General features: G+C 43.4%; 1 protein-coding gene across 3 annotated transcripts in view; it reads left to right on the top strand.

Annotated features, from left to right (window-relative positions):
• Positions 1-7218: 7218 nt before the first annotated feature.
• Positions 7219-22166, top strand: part of Cbr4 (carbonyl reductase 4) — a 59064-nt gene continuing 44116 nt past the window's right edge. For all 3 annotated transcript variants that reach the window (XR_005976335.1, XM_041674114.1, XM_041674113.1), the window contains exons 1-4: positions 7219-7424; positions 9317-9437; positions 10028-10161; positions 13574-13708. Coding sequence is in view for 2 of the 3 variants with exons in the window: in XM_041674114.1 (XP_041530048.1) it covers positions 7283-7424; positions 9317-9437; positions 10028-10161; positions 13574-13708 (532 nt within the window). In the remaining variant the exon portion in view is untranslated. The remainder of the gene's footprint in view (positions 7425-9316; positions 9438-10027; positions 10162-13573; positions 13709-22166) is intronic.

Below are 22166 nucleotides of genomic sequence, written 5' to 3'. Positions count from 1 at the left end.
CATAACATCGTGGTGTGAATTCTTAATAGAATTTATGGCTTGGTACAATGGTGCATGTCTATAATCTCAGCACTTAGGAGGCTGGAACACTTTGAGTTCGCGAGCAGCCCGGGTGCCTATTAAGTTTGAGGTCAGCCTGGGCTAAATAGTGAACAGTTGTTTCAAAAAACAAAATGAAGAGCTTTGATACAGTGGCGTGTACCTGTAAGTCCTGCACTTGAGAGGTGGAGAGAAGAAGGTTAGGATTCCCCCCTGAATGCTGTGAATACGATTGGTATTCACAAAGAAACTGCTTTGGACCTATAGCAGGGCAGAACTTAGGTAGGCGGGGAAAACTAAACTGAATGCTGGGAGAAAGGAGGTGGAGTCAGAGAGAAGCCATGTAGCCCTGCTGGAGCCAATCGGAACATTACCCGGTAAGCCACAGCCACATGGCTATACAAAGATTACTAGAATTGGTTAAATTCAGATATAAGAGTGAGCCAATAATAAGGTAGAGCTAATGGGTCAAGCAGTGATTTAATTAATACAGTTTCTGTGTGGTTATTTAGTGGCTAGGTGGCCAGGAACCAACAAGTGGCCTCCTCCTTACTACATTCCTAGCCTTCCTTAGTTACAGAGTAAATCTGAGACTAGCCTGGGCTACATGAGACCCTACCTCACCACCACTACCCCAGACACATAGAAACAAAACAAAACAAAATTTACTTTCCATTTGGGATCTTAGGCTTTATAAACCTTTCTTTGTTGTAAGAAATACCCATGAAAGCAAAACCCACTCACAATTAACTGTAGCCTCAAACTTCATATACCAAGCTGAGAGGCTATCAATCAGAAACGTATTTGTAACACTTCTACTGGAACACATTCACACACCATACAACTTTCATATTTAAAATGTAAGCTTTCGATGCATTCTTACTTTGAAAAAAATTTTTTTTTTGCCATGAGATTATATTCACTTTGTAACCAGAAAAATAATATAAAGAATGTTCTAAAAATTGTAGAACAGACCTTCTCTATAGGGATTTCCCCTTTTGATTATTAGGGCCCAGAGGGAATACATCCTATGTGGGTTTAAATGAAACGAAAGTATAGACTATGATGAAAATCATACCGGGAAAGTGACATGTGCGCCGAGATGGAGTGTGCGTTCCCATGGTGGCTTTCTTCATTGTCCTGCTGCACGGGGAGACCCAGTTTAATTTACAGGCCCTGACTTTGTTACCAGGGGACTAGGGCAAAACTTCCTCACTCGGTAATCCTGCTGACAGGTTGTGATGGGGTAGTCCTTCCAAGGGGTGATAATGACTTTGTATTTAGAGGGAAAAATAAATACTAACCTTGGGGGTTTAAACTGACGGACGTGTTGATGGAAAAGCTCAGCCTGTCTGTGTGCACAGGGAGAAAGTGGAAGGTCTGGAAGATGCCGGATGTCACCCCACGTCACATGTAATGATCTTTATGGCGGGTGGCACAGCTCTAAAGCCACATGCGTTTGTTAAAATAGCTCTGCGTGGAAGAACGTCACCTCAGATTTGCTTATGAAGTGCACAAAACTGTTGGGAAAGACGGAACTTCTTTGGATAAGACGCCAGATGCCAAGAATGTGACTACTGTTTTGATGGTTCAATCAATTAACTTTTTCGTTTCCAAGATCACTTGTGGGCAAATTGTGCAAAAGGGGCTTTAAATGGGCCCCCACAAACCTTCACATCATCTAGGAATTAATTTCACTTTTGAACCAGAGTTTCCCTTTGTAGCTCAGGTGGAACTCGAACTCATGATCCTGCTTTCTCAACCTTCCCAGTGAAGGGATCACAGGCATGCACCCAATATTTCTGGCTGACACCAGTAATTCTTACATGTAGCTGTGATATTTTGACTTCCAGAGTCAAAAGCATGCAGGTCTCTCCAGTATGATGTTTGCATAAGGCTTTAAAGCTCGCTAGAACCCAGCTTATCCCACTTTCCTGTAATCCCTAATTGTTTTGGTCACATAAAGACCTGTTTTTGTTTCTGAATTTTGGGTTATGGGGTTGAATTTCTTACTGTATCTGCTTTTAATATATTATAATAGATGCTGTGAAGATACCTTTGCAGTCTCCTCTCCCTCATAAAGAGCACTATTTAGCATCACATGCCCTTTGGGAGGACTCTTGAAGAGGGAATACACTCTGACCAACTTGCTACACAACTACCACGTCTGTTTTTCACAGATAATACTACATGAGCTCAGGATATGGCCCATTTCACTCTCCTGCAAGCAAGAGTCTCTGGATTCAGTCTCCAGTACTACACACATACACACAAAGAAATTACTCCATGTAATATTAATAATATGTAGTTATATTCCCATTATTTTGTGGTTACTAGGAAGCACAGAGTAACATATGCACCTCTTTAGTGCTGACTAGAATTGGCTATTTTCCTCAGGGCTAGTCTTCCATTGAGCTATATCTTCAGCACTAAAAGTATTCTTAAGCCATGACTTTATTTGTATCAGATTTTCTTATGGCCTTGCTTTATGGCTCTGACCTTTGGGAAGAAGGGGCAATTGAGGCAGGTTAATTTTTTTACTGGACTTTTTATAGTACTGGAGACTGAACCAAGGCCCTTGCACATGTACTACTGATCGGCCCCTCCATTTTAAAAAATGTTTATGTATTGTGTGCATGATGTGTATGGGGTACTTGTGCCATGGTGCACTTGTGGGGGTCAGAGGGCAAACTTATGGAGTTGGCTCTCTCCATCAATCTTTGTGGGGGTTCCAGGATGGAAGCCAGGTTATCAGGCTTCTACAGCAGATGCCTTTACTGTCTGAGGCAACTTGATGGCCCTCTGCCCATCTTCCGCCTTTTAATTTTTGTCCAATCCATGTTTTACTAAATTGCTCAGGCTATTCTTGAACTCATTCTGTAATCAGGGTAAGTTTTGGAGTCTTAAACTCAAGCCTCAGCTTTCCAGGGACTATAGGAATTACAGACTTTTATCACCAAGTCTTGAACATTTTTGCCTTTTAAAATAATTAATTCCATGTCCACATAGAGGGACAATACTCCTCCCAGAAGACATAGGCTAACAAGTAAAAACCCAGTGATGCTGTGAGACATCTCCCCTGAAATTGTTGGTCAAGGGGAGCCCAGAGAACCTCAAGACAGTTCAGGCTGTTGCTACCGTTCTTGGCTATCCATCAGAAGATGACAGTATGGCCATATTGTTGAAGACAGCATGCTCTTTGGCCATAGGACTCGAAGAAATCAAGTCAGTACTGGCCAGGAACCTTTTTCTCTGTTGGTTAGCTGTCATAGGATGAAACGGTGCTGTGTAGGATGATTCAAGAGTACACTCCTCAGTAGTCTTGATATGAACCTAGAAGGCTGTAATAAGGACTCTCCTGGCAGGAACATGCGTTCAATAATGGCATCAATGTTATGGGGTAACCAACACCTGTCTCATCTTGATTTGAGGCCTTCTCCACTGGAGAAAACCCAAAACTGGCACTATAAATCTTGTGGCTACGAAGCTCATAGACTCTGGAGCCAAACTTATTACTTTTATTTTGTTACATGGAGATAGCACCAAAAATGCAAGCTGAGTGCATATCCTTATACCGATAGATTAGAGAAGGGGAAGAATGATTGTAAGGCCAGAGATCCAGGTAAACAGGGCAAAACAGTGTCCTCTAGACAGTGCAGGATCCCTACATTCACAGTAGCTGTGGTTGCCTGCACCAGACTTTCATAAGACTAACGCAGTCAGCATTCCAGCACGGTTGGGGAGGACACATGACTGTCCCCCCAGCTGAGAAACAGTTAACAATTGCCAGGGAAAGGAGAGTTAATTTTCTTTAGAGATGTGATCCTTGGTAGTTTGAGCATGCTCCAGTGGATGATCCTACACCACCCTTATATGAACAGCATACACAGGACTCCGTGGAAGATACGTGTAATATATGATATTGTCACGCCACCTCTTGCGGAGTCCGTGTGGTCTCTCATGTAGCTGTGGCACAAGCTTCAAGGAAGCATGCCCAAGGAGAAGGTGTGTGTGAGTGCTGTGCTTCCTGCATTGGAGCCCTTGCACTCTTGGCATTACCTGCTTATGTTTTAGGGAATAGAGTCTGGTTTCTTCTGGAAGGGAAGACAGTGTGTTTAAGTTTCCACTCTACTGATGAGCCACTGCCATATACAGGAGGATATGATGCTAATGGAGGAAGATGGGTGAACATTTGGCAAAAAGATATCCAGGTTTAATCTGGTGCTTAGTAAATAAAGACCAAAGGCAAACTTAATAAACAATTAAGGTAGATTGGGCAAAGATGGGATAAAAACAAAAGAGATAAATGCCTGTAATGTCTTGAGACTGGTTTTGGGGAGGGTTTGAAAAGGAGTTAGAAATGTGGAGAAGGAGAAGTAAAGAAGTTCTTTTGCATAGATTGCAGAAACATAAAAAGACTGTAGACGGTGTGACTGTTAACCACAACTACTTGCCCTTAGCTCAAAATGTCATGAACTCATAGCCCAGATAAAGATTCATATTGAAACTAATGCCAAGCAACGTCTACCATGATCAACTGCAGACTCACACTGGGGACATCTGTCTGACGAAAATCTATTCTCATGTATCTTGTATTCTAAGAATAATCTGCACTGCATGAAAAAACAGTACACACTGTTGTGCAATCTTTTCTGTATAAGGGATGAGCCTCATGCCTAGTAAAGATGCATTCAGGTGCAATTACTTTGAGTCTCGTGTCTGTTATTTTCTGACTCCTTACCCACCTATTCCTGAGACCCTGTCCTATCAGTCCCAGTGTCCCAGCTAAGCTGGTCCATCTCATGATATAAATTACATAAATATCTTATGGAAATGTATATATGCATATATATTTATGAAGTTAGGGAGGGAACATTGGGTGGTCTTTAGGAGGAGCTGGAGCAGGGAACATTAGGAGGGAATGACCAATGTTGTGTGCATGCATGAAATTCTGAAAAGAACAACTATATATATCTCAATCCTGGAGTGTTGGGGTATGCTTGAGACCCCAGGACTTACCAGGCTCGGGCAAGACTACCATGCGTTTGAGGCCAGCCTGGACTACATGACAAGCCCTATCTCAATAAGAACACAATAAAGCAGAACACTTGAAAAACAACGTGTGTATTCTTTAGCTATTTCAAATCCTGTTTGGATTCAGGTGAAAGAAAAATGAAAACTTTAAAACTAACATTCAACTTCCATAAAGTAATTTTCCTTCCTGTTTTCAGACCAGTACACAAATCTAGCTTCCAATGCCTTCATTCCCCACTGACTTCTGGTGTTAATACAACTCTGTACTTTTCTAAATAATTTAACTCACTAGTGTTTTATGTGAATTAGTCCTGTTGCCCCAGGTCGTGTATTTTTTTTTTTTTTTTGGTTTTTCGAGACAGGGTTTCTCTGTGGTTTTGGAGCCTGTCCTGGAACTAGCTCTTGTAGACCAGGCTGGTCTCGAACTCACAGAGATCCGCCTGCCTCTGCCTCCGAAGTGCTGGGATTAAAGGCGTGCGCCACCACCGCCCGGCCCGTGTATTTTTTTTTTTTAACCACAGGATTGTAGCTTATATTTTCTGAATCTATTTAACTAATACTCTGTCAAGAAACGTTTCTGTAAGTCCCAAGTCCAGGTCTCTGGCGGCCATCTTTGGAGGCCATGTTCCATGCTCACCAAGCCTTGACTCTTCCCCGAGGAGTGTCAAACCAGCCAAAATCTTGACCATTCCACAGTCTATCTAAACTGTTTCCCAAGGAAGTTCCCAAATGGTCCCCTCCCACCTCCACCCTGTGGTCGTGGTTGCAGCTTCCCGGTTCCCCCTTGGTGCCACCCGAGAGAGCAGGAATCCGATTAAAAATCCCATTAAACCTATATATTTTTTAATTTGGCTTGTTGTGATTTGGCTTGATTGTGATTTTTGAGTTGGCAGAGAGCTCATGTTAGGAAAATTCCTAATAGTTTCCTTTTACACTAGAATGTTAACAAATGATTACTTTATTTATTTATTTTTCAGGTGTGTGTGTGGGGGGGGGTGGGGTGAGTTGAGATAGGGCTTCCCTGGGTCCTGGCTGTCACAGAACTCCCTCTGTACACCAAGCTGGCCTTGAACTTGAGATTCACTTGACTCAGCCTCCCTAATGCTAGGATTAAAGGTGTGCTACGCTGTGCCCAACTGTCTTTTTTGTTTGTTTGTTTTTAGTTTTCAAGATAGGGTTTCTCTGTGTAGCTCGGTTGCCCTGTAACTTGCTTTGAAGATCAGGTTGGACTCAAACTCACAGAGATCTACCTGCCTCTGCTTTCAGAAGTGCTGGGTGTACCACCACCACCTGCTGCCTTTTTGTTTTGTTTTGTTTTTTCAAGATAGGGTTTCTCTATATCTTTGGAGCCTGTCCTGGAACTCACTCTTGTAGACCAGGCTGGCCTTGTACTCACAGAGATCTGAAAGCACTAAGAACATCTTATTTAGTTGTACAGAAACCCAATATTGTCAATAATGATCTATGCTTGCTCTCTAATCTTCATACTATTTAGATCATTCAGTTAAAGGGTGCTGTGGTCCATGCCTGTACTTCCAGCACACTGGAGGCTGAAGGTTATACAGTGAGTGCTAGCCCATGCTAGGTAACATAGCAGGTTCCGTCTCACAAACAAGAGCACACACATTTAAGGAACCCCTCTACACCGTGTCCTTTCTTTTTTATTTTCTTTCTTTGAGACAGGTTTTCGCTTTGTAGACCAGACTGGCCTTCTGAGTGTTGGGAGTACAGGCCTACAGCACCACATCCCGCTAGTGTTCTTCTACAGGACGTCCACCCTCATAATAATAATGTTACAGTGCAGGGCTAACTTCTGTAATAACTTGGGGGATGACTTCATATTTCTCCAATAGGTTTTGTCTGCAGCAAAAACGTGGGTGACTCAGGACAGGTCCATACCCAGAAGATCATAATGTGGCTGCTAACTAAGGAGTGGAAAGTCCACGGTTTTGGCAACCCTATTATTTCTGAGCAAATGACCTTTGGCCCCTGAACCATAGTGCCAATTAACTATCCCAGCATGGGAAGAGGCAGGTTGCAAGCTCACAGGCACAGTCGCGGACTACAAAACCCAGCATGCAATGCAACACCGACGAGTCCGTGAGCACTGACGTCTAACTCTTCGCGCCTTATTCTGTGGCTAGGGTTGCTGTCAGAAGGGAGTGTTTACTCCTTTTCCCCACGGAACTGTGTCTTTCCGGGGTCCGAGATGGACAAAGTTTGTGCGGTTTTCGGAGGCTCCAGGGGGATCGGCAGGGCTGTAGCCCAGCTAATGGCACAGAAGGGCTACCGTCTGGCGATCGTCGCCAGAAACCTGGAAGTGGCCAAAGCCGCCGCAGGCGAGCTCGGCGGTAGGTACCTGCAGAAGTGCCCCCTCTGCGCGGCCGCGGTGCCAGCCGTCGAGCCTGAGTCCACGAGCTCCCGGTCACTGGCCCTGTAGGTCAGTCTGCGCCCAAGATCGCTCGTGACCCATGACCAAGTCCTCAGTGGGGCTCTCGCCCACCCCAGGCAGATCTCTAGGACCCCTGAGAAGTAGCTATCTCCCCATGGCCAGTACGGACATTTGATAGCCGCCTTGCTCGGACCTCTGGTAGGAGAGAACCGTCCTTGGTGAAGTCAGGGAGGTCAGGCTGCCGGGTAGAGACGGCTAGATTGCATTTTCCAGAGAGCTCTTCTTGCCCTACACGAAGGCACACAACAGTATTTCAAAGAGAAACCTGACTAGCAGCCCGTCGATAGATCAGGGTTGCTTTCCCAAGTTGACCAAACACTTTAATAAGTTATTAATTTGTTTCGTCAGATCCTTTTAAATGCATTCCAATTCCAGCCCCCCCCCCCCCCCCCGGTTATTAATAGCCATTCAGTTGCGAGTTTAAGTCTCGATGATTGTGAGAAGACAACATGGAAGACAGTGGTGTTAGTAGAATGGAGAAAAATACATGTCCCTATCAGGAAAGCATTGGGTATTACAGGCTTGAAGGTGTAGCCAGTGCCTGCTATATTTATGTACTTATATGAAAACAGTCTTGATAATGTAACTCAGACTGGCTTTGAACTTGGGATTCTTGTGCCTCAGTTGCCCCATTGTTGAGATGACCTTACTTTACTGTGATATCTTTAGTACAAAGCAGACTTTGACCCTGCTCCAGCCTTCCCTGCTTCCTCTGACACTGGGTCTCACTATGCAGTCTAGGCTTCCCTTGGATCCAGATCTGGCCTCTGCCTCCTCAGTGCTGGGAACACAGACGGGCACCATGTGCTAGCCGGTCATCCTGGGTGTGAACACAAGCTTCAGCACCCAGTCAGCCGTCCTTCCAGTTTTCTAGACAACTGTTACTCCGTGTGCTTCCTTTGGGATCTCCTCCATGTGTCTTGGCTACCCAGGAAGGTGTACCCCTATCATAAACTAAGGGGCATGTGTGTTAACATGGTAACCTGTTAAATAGAAAATACTTTTCCTTTGATGTATAATTGCTTGTGTATGGTAATAGGGATCAAACTCAGAGCTCTACTGAGCCACCTCTTCTGCCTAGGCTGGCCATAAACTTACAGCTGCAATCTCCTCTCTCAGTGCTGGGACTACAGGCATGCCCAGATTTTATTGCAGGTTTTAAAATTGCATGTCTTTTATTTAGGTGGGTGGGTATGTATATGCTATGGCACACGTGGGGAAGGCAGAGGACAGTCTGCTCTCTCTTTCCACCATAAGTTCACTTAGCAGGCTTACTGGAAACTACCCTTACCCAGTGAACTTGCTGACCTCAACTATTTTTACTTTTAAACATTCTAAGCTTGCTTCTTCTGAAGCATTTGAGGTCTCACTTACCCAGGATAGCCTTCAACTTGTGGATCCACCAAGTCGCACACCGTGGACAGCCTGGTAGTGCTGTGCTCGGCAAGGAAACCCCAAATTTCCAGTTAGTTTTCTGTGATAGTTTATCTCAGGGGCCCACTGTAATCCCAGCATTTGTCGGGCTGAATTCTGAGGCCTGCTGAGGCAGTACAGTAAAACCTTGTCTCAGAGTAAAAACAAACACAAGAAGGAAGAAATAAAACCTCATTATTTCTTCTTCACCTCTGCCTACTATGTCCCTTTCCTTAGGTGGTCCATGGACACAGGGATCCACGACATGCCTTCATCTCTAGGCTCAACACGGGCTCACCTTGTAGTCTAATCACATTGCAAAAAGTTAGAAATTCAAGTGGAGATTTACAGGCAATTCTGATTTAACTTTTTTCGTAGGAAACCACTTGGCATTTAGCTGTGATGTTGCTAAAGAGGAGGATGTTCAGCATACGTTTGAAGAGATGGAGAAACATTTGGGTCCAGTCAATTTCCTGGTAAATGCAGCTGGCATTAACAGGTTGGTCAAACATTGAGGTCAATTTCTTATGTCTTTTTAAAACAAGATTTTTCTTACCGGGCCATGTCTTGGTTACTTTTCCACTGCTGTGACAAAATACCATGACCAAGGCGATGGAGTGTTACACTGAGGTATGGTTTCAGAGGGTTGGAGTCATGTTGACGGAGTGAAGCCATGGTGGCGCAAGGTTGCAGACTCCTGTCTTGACCTGTGTATAGGAGGCAGAGATGGAGGTACAACGGAAACAGGCCAGCACTTAGCTAGAAAGCACTGCTTATACTATATCTTAAATCAGGATGGTAATTATGTTTTAACTTGATTTTTAAAAAGATCTTGTTTTGCTATTTTAAAATGTTATGTGTCTGGGACCGTGCACATGGATGCAGTTGCCTGTGGAGGCCTGCAGTGGACGGTGAATACCCGGGGGCTGGAGTTACAGGTGGTTGTGAAGTTCCTGATGTGGGTGCTGGGAACTGAACTCAGCTCTACTGAAAGAGCAGTTGGAGCTCTTAACTCTGAGCCAGTTCTCCAGCCCCTAGACGTGAATGTTTTGTTCTACTCGTTCACGTTATGCTGTTTCCTTCTTGTAGAGATAGTCTCCTAGTGAGAGCAAAAACTGAAGACATGATATCTCAGCTTCACACTAACCTCTTGGGCTCCATGCTGACTTGCAAGGCGGCCATGAAGACGATGATTCAGCAGGGTGGATCCATCGTTAATGTAGGTGAGTTCTTACCTTTGTGGGTTTCTAATTATGGCATATAAATATCAGAGTACTCAATCCACTGATTTACTTGATCAACAGCGAAGTTTATCCTTTTGGTATCTATGGGAAACGTATTTAACCAATGAATGAATGAGACAAATCTCACAGATGTACTTCTCCACAGGAGTCAGCTAGGCGTTAAATGATAACTTACCAAGTATTAAAAATGACGTCTAGATTCAGTGTTCTAAGACTGTATGGCACGGGAGAGACCACAGCTGTGCACATTTAGAAGTCCTGCTGTATATGAATGCTGTACCAATTCTGTCAGCAGTTTCAATTTTCAAGACAAATCAGGCATCCCATTTTCTTTCTTTTCTTTTTCTTTTTTGTCAAACCTATAATGATTGTAAGAGCCCAAGGGCCAGATGATACACTATGAGATTGTGTTTCCTAGAAAAACCAGGATGCTACACACGTGTTACCTCAACAATATGGCTGCCTACACAAGACATGGACAGTGATCTATCAGTAGATGTCTTAGTTAGGGATTCTGTTGCTGTGAAGAGACGCCATGCACATGACAACTCTTATAAGGAAAACACTTAATTGAGGTGGCGGCTTATATAGTTTTAGAGGTTCAGTATATTGTGGTATGGAGCCTGGCCGTGTGCAGGCAGACGTGGTACTGGAGAAGGTGTTGAGAATTCTTATGTCTTTGCTCATAGGCAACAGGAAGTGGTTTGTTTTATTGGGTGTGACTTTAGCATCTATGAGACCTCAAAGCCCACCACTATAGTGTGACACTTCTCCATCAAGGCCACACCTGTTCTAACAAGTACACACCTAATAGTGGCACCCCCCTTGGGGGCCATTTTCTTTCAAAGCACCACAGTAGACATTGTTCAGACAGAAGGGGGAAAACTCAAGGGGTCCTGTCCTACCCCTAAAGAAAGAACTACAGGAAAGTAAGGGCTGCTGAGAACAGAAGAAGTAGCCTTCCCTAAGGGTGAACCCCCTAATTGGTTATCTAGTGCCAAGTGGTCAGGCCTGATACCCTTACATACAAGCAACACTAGAAAACAGCATAAAAACAGCAGGCTTTTTTATGCATTTATGTATATGTAACAATAAAGAGAAGAAGACTCTTAATTTGAGAGACTGTGAGGGCAACTGGGAGGGTTGTATGAAGGAGGAGGTAGAAGTTTTATTTTCAAAAGTTGCAAAGAAATCCAACCTAATTTTTAAAATTAAAAAAAAAACTTGTAGACGTGGAGGCTAAATAATAATTATAATAATTACCTACAGCAATTGCATGGATCACTGATCTCTCTGGTGTCAAGGTTTAAGGAACATTAGCGCTTGGCCTTTCAGCTTGCTGGAATCACAAGGAAGAGGCGTTGTGGGTTGAGGCCTGAAGAGCGGAAAGTCCAGAATGACATGGAATTTGATTTCGGTTTAGTACTTAAGACTTGCAGCAGATCGTCTACTTTTTATTTTTAAGTGAGAAGCAATACCTTAAATGGCTGCACAAGGGTCACAGTGCTCGTTAGATCTCTCTCTTAGGAGGAACGGGTGACCTGTGGCCTTCTGACATGGCCACTTCAGATTCTGGTTTCTTAAGAACCACACTGGCCCAAGACTGCTTGGACCTCACAGGGCAAATCTGTTAAAACACCTACATTTTAGATAAGTTTCAGAAACCTAAATCCTCAGAATCTTAGAATGTTGCTAAGATGAAATGGACATAGTTATTCTATAGAAAAGTACCACAGGAAAGGCTGAACCTGTAGACTTGGTATTTTACAAGTCATTACTTGGACCAGATGAAACCGGAGTGTGGCCTAGGTGCTGGTATGAAAGCTCCTTGTCAGACCTTGCTGCCGTGCCTGGAACTTTACACTTTTTTCTGTTTTTCTTCCCACACCTCTTATCCTGTCCACCACTTTCCTTAACCTGATGGTTTTCTTTCTTCCTGTGCTGCTTAGTTTTCTTCCTCTCTCTACGAAGGAACCACATTTGGTGATGGGCTCGCAACAGCCCAGTTGGTGCAGCACAGAGAGATGGCAGTGGTTCTGTAGATAACTTTTACTATTTTACTGTTCCTCTTCATGCTTAGGGACACATATACCTGTCATTGTTTGCGCGTCTGTGCATTCATAGGCTTGTGTCTGGAGAACAGTGGGAGGTGCCCCACAGTGCAGAAGAAGTCACAGGTCACGTCAGTGTACTCGGAGATGCTCGCACCACTGTGAAACCACCCTGCAGTGGCACCTGGAAGGGGCCACCGTCATCAGGCAATGGTTGACTGTACAATACAAGTAAACATTTTAACCTGGGTTTCTTGAGTATAAAAAAAAGTAGAGAATTCTCTTTTTCTAAAATAATTTCAATTTTGTGTTAGTGTTAGTTTCCTGTTTAATTTTTGTATTGTAAGCACAGGCCAGTGGTGCAGAAAATTACTTCCCTACTTCTGTTTTTTTGCATAAACTGTATGTATTTGCATAAATTGATATTTGAATTATAAATTATTTTTACATATTTATTAGACAAGGTCACTGAGTAATCTTTAGTAGGGAGTACAAAGTAAATATAAACAAAATTGTAAAACGTCACTGTTAGGAAGTTCGTATAGTCAGTATTGATTGGCAGTAGTTTAATGTACTGGATTCATTCTTGGAGGTGAAAGTGGATCTTGTTCTTATCTGCAATAGACTCATAAATTAATCAGCCTTTATTTTACATCGTCCGGCTTTAACTCATTTCTGCCTGGGCTTGTTACCTTTCTGTTGCTGTGATAAATACCATGGCCCAGAATACTCACGAAAGAGAGAGTTTATTTTGGCCTATGGTCCCTGAGGGATACAAGTCCATCATGGTGGGGAGGCAAGAGGCAGGCATGATGGCAGAAGCAGGAAGCAGAGAGGTGATAACATCTCAACCACAAGCATGAAGTAGAGCAGGAATTAAAGTAGGGTGAAGCTACATACTCCTAAATCCCGTCCCTCCCCCGATGACACACTTCCAGTAAGGCCACACCTCCGAAACTCCCTGAACAGCAGCACCAGCTGGGGCCAGGTGTTCAAATGCCCTGGCCTAGAGCACTTTTCTCATTCATGCTATCAGCCTGCCCTCCCAGCATCCTTATTTAACCTCTTCCACCCTTTCACGTACAGAACAGATCATGTAAGCCCACTTCCCTGTCCCTGGTGGTTTGGCATCATTTTCTTTCCATTCCTCTTTGCCGTGTGTGTCACGGTCAGGTTGACCCCTTTACCTGTTACTTGTGGAAGGACAGACAGAGTTACTCATTTTAGCAAAGAACGGAGGAAGGCGGGTTTCCCTTTCCGTCTGTGGACTATGCATTACGTGAATTTTCAAAGTGCAAAGCAGTTGGTTTATACTCACTTCATTTCCTCTCTTCTCGCAGGGAGTGTTATTGGTTTCAAAGGCAATGTGGGCCAGTCCGTGTACAGCGCCACCAAAGGAGGGCTCATTGGGTTTTCACGCTCGCTTGCTAAAGAGGTTGCACGGAAGAAAGTCAGAGTAAATGTGGTTGCACCAGGTCAGTAAAGACTCTACAATAACTGTAACATGGTTGATGAACAAATTAGTCGTCATTAATTGACATTTGGGTAGTGTCTCTCTAAAATCACTGTGGAAAGAGATAATAAGCTAGCGACTAAAGATGTTTTCCTCATGTTTTACATAAGATTCTTTACTTTTAAATTCTGCACAAGCTAAGAAATACGTTATGGTAAGAGAACCTTGGAGAGCATCTTGTGTTTTGATACAAGGACTTCACTATACTCTCTAATACTGGGATTGTAGGCTTGCTCTACCACACCAGGCTTATTCCAGCCACACTGACAATTTAGAAAATTGTCACCAGGGGTTCAACATAATCTACCTAAAGCTACCTGGCTGTTTCATGGAGAGCTGAAAGATAATGCCCCCAAGGTTTCCTTTAGAATTATAATATTTATGTCTTTTTATCCTTCTGCTACAGTCTCCTCTTAATGATCTGGGATTCTCCAGTGTCTTATTATGTTTTTATTTACTTATTATCCCCCTTTTGTTTATTTATACATTATTTGTCATTTGCTAATAAAAATATGCCATAATTCAGATCTATGTGTCACTGCTAAGATAGTGTAAGATCTTTGTCTTACAATTTTAATTACTTAAGAGGTTTACTACTGTAGACCTCCGCCACTTTTCGCTTTTAACTCCCTCACGGCTCCAGCTTGGACCTAAGAATTGGCACTAATATTGAGCCAGCGGGTGTTTTTCAGGATGTTCTGTGAACCTGTTTTCTGCCTCGCACACTTTTATTCCAGTTCACTGTTCAGTCACAGACTAGCTAAGTCCAGACAGTCCAAATCCACGCGCACTTAGAAAGTTATTGCAGCTTGGATGTGTCGTCTATGAAGGAGAAGGGGCTCTGAACAAAAGCTATCCATGGAAAGCTGCATTGCTACTATGTAGGCCTGGCTCTCTGCCTCCGTATGCTTTGTGCAGGCTGCCTCTGTCAGTGCTGGCTGAGCTAGCCGTCTACTACCATTACAGGTGGTGATTCGTGTGTGGAGCACCACGATTTCTCCCTCTCTCTCTGGGGCTGCAGTGGTATGAGTAATGAGGAGTTAATTCTATTTTCTGGTGCTGTAAATGCTCACTGGCTAGGAGGAACGTCCTTTCCAATTCACACAGACTCATGCAGTGGATGTCCTGGGTGGCTTCCTCTGGGCCAGGGATGTCCTAGGTCCAGGAGTAGCAAAAATGAATATTTCTGCTGCAGGATGCGGAGTGCAGCTGGAAAGACAGAAATGAACAAATCACTGCAATGTCCAGTGCTGAAGGTAGAATAGATGTGTACCACACTGGGGAGATGCTGAAGAATGGCTGTTGTGGATTAGTTGTCAAGGCAATGGGATGAATGGTGGAAATCCAGCTTGTATACAAAGAAGAAATTTTAAGACTGTTATGGAAGTGTCTTAGAGAAGATCTTATTTTTCCAGTGCAATTCATATTGGGGATAGAATCTATTGCTAAAATGTGCCCACTTAGTAGGGTAGCCTTTGTAATATTACATTGTGTATGTGTGTGTGTGTGTGTGTGTGTGTGCTTGTGCATAGCTTAGATTGAAATAAGATTTAATCAATTCTATAGATTATTTATTGACTTAATTTTGATATTAAGTATATGCACAGACTTCTCTTTCATTTCCCAGCTGCCCAGACCCGAATAATCACACAGAAACTATATTAATTACAACACTGTTTGGCTAATGACTCAGGCATTTTTCTAACTAGCTCTTACATCTTGAATTAACCCATTTCTATTAATCTGTGTGTTGCCACGAGGCTGTGGCTTACTGGTAAAGGTTCTGAGCATCTTTCTCCTTCAGCAGCTACATGGTGTCTCTCTGACTATGCCCTCTCTCTTTCTCTCTCTCTTTCATCCTGGCTATATTATGCCCTGCCATAGACCAAAGCAGCTTTATTTATTAACCAATAAAAGCAACACATATACAGAAGAGCATCACACATCAATTAAGATATGTCAGCATCTTCACTAGATCTCTAAACAGAGCTAACAAACGTGTACTTGTATACTTACCCATGCACTCATGTGTGGAGGCCAATCAATCAGTTCTCCACTATATTTTTTGAGACAGGATCTCTCCCTGAACCTGAAGCTCATTGTTTAAGCTTACTGAGACTGTGATCTGTTTGTCTTCCCAGTGCTGGTCCTTCGTGTTGCCATGCCTGGCTGTGATGTGGATACAGGGTTCCAGACTGAGGGCTTTATGCTAGTAAGGAGCCTCTTTCTTCACCAAGCCGTCTTCCTAGCCCTCAGACCTCTAGTTTGTTTCTTTTTATGTCGTTTACTTCAAGTGGAGGTTCCATAGGAAAACAGTTGAAAAACAAATGTAGCAGGAAAACCAGGGAACAAGGCGAATAATGACTGCCACTCTGTGCTAAATCTGACTGTTCTTTAAAGGTCTTGTTCTACACTTTGGTCTTTACTGCTTGGCTTATAAAGTAAAGTTGTTATCATAGGTGAATCTTGTTAATTGGAAATCAATAATTTATATTAGATGTACTATTTGATAGATTGACTATAGTCAATTACTACTCAATATGAATCAATGAAATGTACTTTCTTCTGAGATTATAAAATATAAGTTCTCACTGGACAAGAACTATATGCTTGCTTTTAGAAGCCAGAGTATCCCAGACTCTAAACAGTTCATATTTTAAAAGTGGGCTTTGAGATGTGGCTGGAGCTTTTGCCCAGCATGCACTGGGCCCTGAGTGTGACCCCAGACACAGCCCTCCCACCCCCTTGCTGGATGCTGGGTGTGTCATTGTATGTCCGGTAGTGAAGTGTTGTGTCTTTGTCCTAGAATGCATGTCACTTCAGTCACTGTTTCTTGATCTGAGGGATGGCGGCTTTGTCACCAGCTGGGCGATCAGTGTTCAGTGAAGCACTGCAGCAGCACCCTCTGCTGGACAGTGCCATCTGCTGGTGGTTTACGGGTTTTGTAGCCATTTAAGTCTGTGAACACATGGGACAAAGGTGGGGAGTTCCAGAGCCTTTACAAATATGAATGATATGGGGACAGTCTTTTGGGGCTCTGGAAAGTAAGACAACATAATGATAAATGAATGGGATGTTCAGGAGCCACTGATACCTCCTCTCAGCTCTGTGATATATGGGGTCCGTATCTGAGAGTAATTGTAGGTAGTGTTTGGGCTGTGAATTTATGTCTATGGGAGACATGGTTCAAGAGCATTGGCACAGGATAACATTGACATTTGGGACAGTCCAAATGATTTATCGTAAGAGACTAGCCTAGCATTTCTTGTTTCATTTCTGATGACCTGGAGCAGGTATATGAAGTCTGAAGAGCTGCAGGTAGGTGGGTCAGAGTAGCCATTGTGCTCGGTACTGTCATGGTGATGACGTGGCAGTAGCATTTGCTAACGTCTGTTCCTCAGCTGAAGGGTGACCCTCCCTGTATTCTGCAGATTTTTCCTAGTAATGTGTCATTAGTTGTAGCGCATAAACCACACTAAGGTAAGATACTAACAGTAGGGAAATGAAGGGAACACAGGGTGAGGGCAGTGTGGTCAGCACTGGAGCCTTTGTGTAATAGTTCTGTGCACCTAAAGTGCACTAAGATAAAGTCTACTAACTAAAAGGACACCGTGGAGAGAAGAGAAGGGTCCCTAGGAGTATCGTTCATTGTCACATTGCGCACAACCCGAGAGGAAAAACTGGTATGTCGGGGCAAATTCTTCCCTCCCTTAAGCAAACAAAAGAAAGCGTTTCTTATTTAGTCCACATGTGCCCTGGAGGCGGCAGAGGACAGCGTCAGGGGTCTGTTCTTTCCACCTTTGGATCCGGGGATTGAGCTCAGGTCATCAGACTTTTGCAGCAAGTGCCTTTATGCACTGAGCCATCTCACAAGCCCTTCCCTTTCTTCACACCCTTGTTACGTTTAGACTTTATTGCAGTTCAGCGATGGCCAACAGCTCTCTCTGAGATGTTTCGCTCCTGGTATGTGTCCATAGGTCTGCAGAGAGGCTGTGGACAGTCCCCCTGACAACTGATACCCTTATTTTCCAAGCAGGAACTGTGGAGGAGACCCCCTTTATGTTTCAAATGACCACACACCTATTTGTGTGTAAGAAATTATGTAAGAAATGAGGGCTTTTTTTTTTCTCAGTTTTTTACCTTCTAGTCATGATGACTGCTTATTCAAAAGCCAGCCATGCACGGCCAGAGGAGCCCTCAGGGGACCTGCCATCTTTGATTGGTTTGTTCCTCCTGTGTCCGTGCACAGCTTCCTTCTCTCAGAGCTGTGTAGCATCACAGAGCAGGGGACAGAACCTTGATTTTTGAACCTGAATCCAGTGGTGTCCTCTCCACAGGAAATCCCACCAGAACCAGCTGGGAGTCGGCCTGAAAGTTGCTAGCCTATACTGACAAAAGTGTCCCTAAACCATGGCTACTGTAATTTCTTGTGGCTTATTTTTGCTTGCTTTTTAGATTAAACTGCATCATTTTTCTGCTGAGTTTACTAAGTTAGTATAAAACACTTTGTGCCAATTTTGTTAGAATTTTAGAGTAAAAGACAATTGAATCATGAATTCTTTGCATCCCAAAGAGATTTTCCTTTTTTAATTTAAAAATATGAGGACTACAGAGAACTCAAGAACAATGGCAATGGGTTTCTGACCCTACTGCACATACTGGCTTTGTGGGAGCCTAGGCAGTTTGGATGCTCACCTTACTAGACCTAGATGGAGGTGGGTGGTCCTTGGACTTCCCACAGGTCTTTGGGCTGACGAGGGAGGGGGACTTGATTGGGGGAGGGGGAGCGAAATGGGAGGCGGTGGCGGGGAAGAGACAGAAATCTTTAATAAATAAATAAAGAAAGAAAAAAGAAAAAAATGTTGAGATTATTCATGAATCAGTATTTCTGTCATTTGCACTCCCCTCTCCACTCCAGCTCCTCTTGCTTCTCTCCCATCCCCCTCTTGCGTTCACGATCTCGTCTTCAGTTGTTATTGTTACACAGATACTGGTGTGCTGCTTCGTCCTTTCAGTGTGCTTTCTGTGTGCATGTGTTTCGGGCTGACTGCCTGGGATCGGCTAGCCTACTGGGGGCTCATCCTTCGAGGCAATTGAACCTCCTTTTGTCAGCAGCATTAATTGGCTGCAGCTCTTCATCTCGGGGTCAGGCCTCATGAGATTTCCCTTCCATGCTGCCGTGTCAGCTGACACTGCCATTGTGCAGGTCTTGTTTAGGTGACAATATTGTTGAGATTTCATGGGTTCAGCCTCCCTGTCATATGCAGGGAAAACCTATTTCATAGCAGACATCCTGGTCCACTGACTTACAGTCTTCCCGCCCCTCTTCTGCAATGTCCCCTGAGCCTTAGTGAGGGATAGTAACACGAAGTTTTTAGCATTAACATTAGTGATTTTATTTCACTCAATTTTTATAATCTGAGGTGATTGTAGGGTTCATTTTCTCTACAGCACCCTTGAAAAGAAGCAGGCTAACACAGCATTGGATCTCAGTAACTCTTGGGTTCTTGAGAGAATTGGATTCTGCTGGATTCTGGCTCCTTACCGAAGAACTAACTTCCACCTTTGGGCCACATGTGGTGGCCCACTCCCAGCACTCAGGAGGCAGAGGCAGGCGGGTCTCTGTGAGTCTGAGACGAGCCTCGATGACAGGAGTTCCAGGACAGCCAGGGCTACACAGTGAGACCCTGTCTCAAAACAGCACGTTTGCTCGTCATTTGGAAGTCCGCAGAGGCTGTCTCTCTGTCTGTGCCAGCCGCTGCCTTCATCCTTTCCTCCCCGTGCTGTGCTTGAAGATGAAAGGAAATGCCGCTGAGTTCTCAAATAAATGTGCTGAGATTTCATTGTAGAGGAGGTTGTGTTTCACGGTATAGTCTCACAGGCAAACACAAGTAATACAGCATCCGTGTTGTTATTTCTGGCCTTCATTATAGGCCATCTGTAACTCATAATGTTCATATTTTTTCAATAATTCTATCTGGGTGCAGAGATTTTATATATATCTGTGTGGACAGCTTAAAAGGAAAAGTACAAAGAAAATCATGATCGGGTGTACAATTCTAGTAACCACGTCACTTTGATGTCCAGCGGTGATCAGATGATAATGTTAGCGTTTTGGCATGTATGTTTCACCTTGTTTATACATGCAATTCATGTGTAGCCTACTTTTAAGATTACAGATGTGGATCTTCATTTATGTCATTGGTACCAACATTATTTTATGCTGTAGATGTTGTCAGCTGGCTCCCTGTTGAAATACCTCTCAATTTGTTTCCAGATTTCATGAGTCACCTCTCACTGTCTTAGATTTTATGAGAGAGAGAAAAAGCTACAATTGTTTCTCACAGGACTTTAAAGAAAACATTTAAGTTTTCATGAGTGAAAACTCAAAGTAAACTTAATCACCTAGTATTACACAATAAACTAGCAGAAGATTCCAGTATTTAGCTCAGTTATCAACATATCACTTGTAAATGATAGTATATTAAAGTTGATTTATAATCTAATTTATTTAGCTTTAACGTAAGTCAATTTGAAAACTTTTGTGTGTGTGTGTGAGTGTGTGTGAGTGTACGGTGAATTTTCACTTCCTATGGCTCGTCTGGCAGTTCGTACACTTTTGTCACCCTGAACTTTTACCTGGTGCTCTCATGAAGATTAGTATTTGCTTTATCTTTCTTTTCTTTTTTCTTTTTTTCTTTCTTTCTTCCTGCCTTCCTTCCCTCCCTCCCTGCCTCCCTCCTTTCTTTCTTTCTTTCTTTCTTTCTTTCTTTCTTTCTTTCAAAACCTAGTGATTGAAGTTGGGCATGGTGGCATACACCTTCAGTCCTAGCACTCAAAAAAAGGCAGGGGCCAGTGGATTTATGTGAGTTTTAGGCTAGCCTGATCTACCTGGTGAGACCATGTCTCAATTTTTTTCTAGTATTAGTGAACAAAATACTATGTGTTAACATTTTATTGGTGATCTATGTATATCTTATAGGAATCTCTTAAGGCAGTGCTTCTTAACCTTCCTGATGCTGCCACCCTTTAATACAGTTCCTCTTGCTGTGGGGACCCCAACCATAAAGTTACTCCATTGCTACTTCATAACTGTAATTTTGCTACTATTATGAATTATAATGTAAAAATCTGATATACAGAGTATCTGATATGCAACCCCTACAAAAATGTCATTTAACCTCCAAAGGGGTTGCTACCCAAAGATTGAGAACCACTGTCTTTTTAAAAATAATTATTTATTTTAAAAAAGATTTTTTTCTCATTTTACATACCAATCCAAGTTCCCATTCCCTCCACTCCTTCTGCTCCCTCCACCTCATCGCCCATTCCACTCCCATCCACTCATTAGAGAGGGTAAGTCTTCCCATGGAAAGTCACCAAAGTTTACACATTGCTTTGAGTAAGGACCAAGGACCTCCCCATTATTTCTAGGTTGAGCAAGGTGTACCTCCAAAGAGAATGGGTTCCAAAGCCAGAACCAGCAGTGGGAATAAATCCTGGTTCTGCTGCCAATGGCCCCATGGTCTGCCCCAGCCATACAACTGTCACCCACATTCAGAGGGCCTGGTTTGGTCCTATACTGGTTCCGCCACTGTCAGGCAAGAGTTGGTGAGCTCCCATTAGCTCAGGTACACTGTTTCAGTGTATGTCCCTATCATGATCTTGACCCCTTTGCTCATATTCTCACTTTTTCCTCTCTTCGACTGGACTTTGGAAGCTCAGCCCGGTGCTCTGCTGTGGATCTCTGCATCTGTTTCCATCAGTTGCTGGATGAAGGTTCTATGATGACATTTAAGATATTCATCAATCTGACTACAGGGCAAGGCCAGGCACCCTCTCCACTATTGCTTAGGGTCCTAGCTGGGGTCATCCTTGTGGATTCCTGGGACTTTTTTCTAGTGTTAGGTTTCTTCCTAACCCCATAATGGCTCCCTCAATCAAGATATCTCTTTCCTTGCTCTCCCTCTCTGTTCTTCCCCCATCTAGACCATCCCATTCCCTTAAGCCTCATCCCCCCTCCCTTTTTCCCTTTCTCCTCCCTTTTTGTCCTCCCTTTTCCCCCACTTCCACGCTCCCAATTTTCTCAGGGGATCTTGTCTATTTCCCCTTCCCAGGGGAATCCATGTATGTTTCTCTTAGGGTTTTCCTTGTTACCTAGTTTCTCTGGGTTTGTGGACTGTAGGCTGGTTATCCTTTGCTTATCTAATATCCACTTAGGAGTGAGTATATGCCTTGCTCGTCTGAGAACCACTGTCTTAAACCTGTAGTTGATCCTGGTGTGTGTGTGTATATATTCATACATACAACCATTGTGAATCACTGAATATATAATATTTCACTCTGCAGAACTTGCTCTCTGCATACTCCATTGCATATATACCAATATTGAGTTAAAAATTTCATCTTTTGCATACATT

This window comes from Microtus oregoni, unplaced genomic scaffold (assembly GCF_018167655.1).
Source record: "Microtus oregoni isolate MIOR12 unplaced genomic scaffold, Mior012 000025F_ref0000491, whole genome shotgun sequence".
Classification (NCBI taxonomy): Eukaryota; Metazoa; Chordata; class Mammalia; order Rodentia; family Cricetidae; genus Microtus; species Microtus oregoni.
This window is presented reverse-complemented; position numbering and strand designations above follow the sequence as displayed.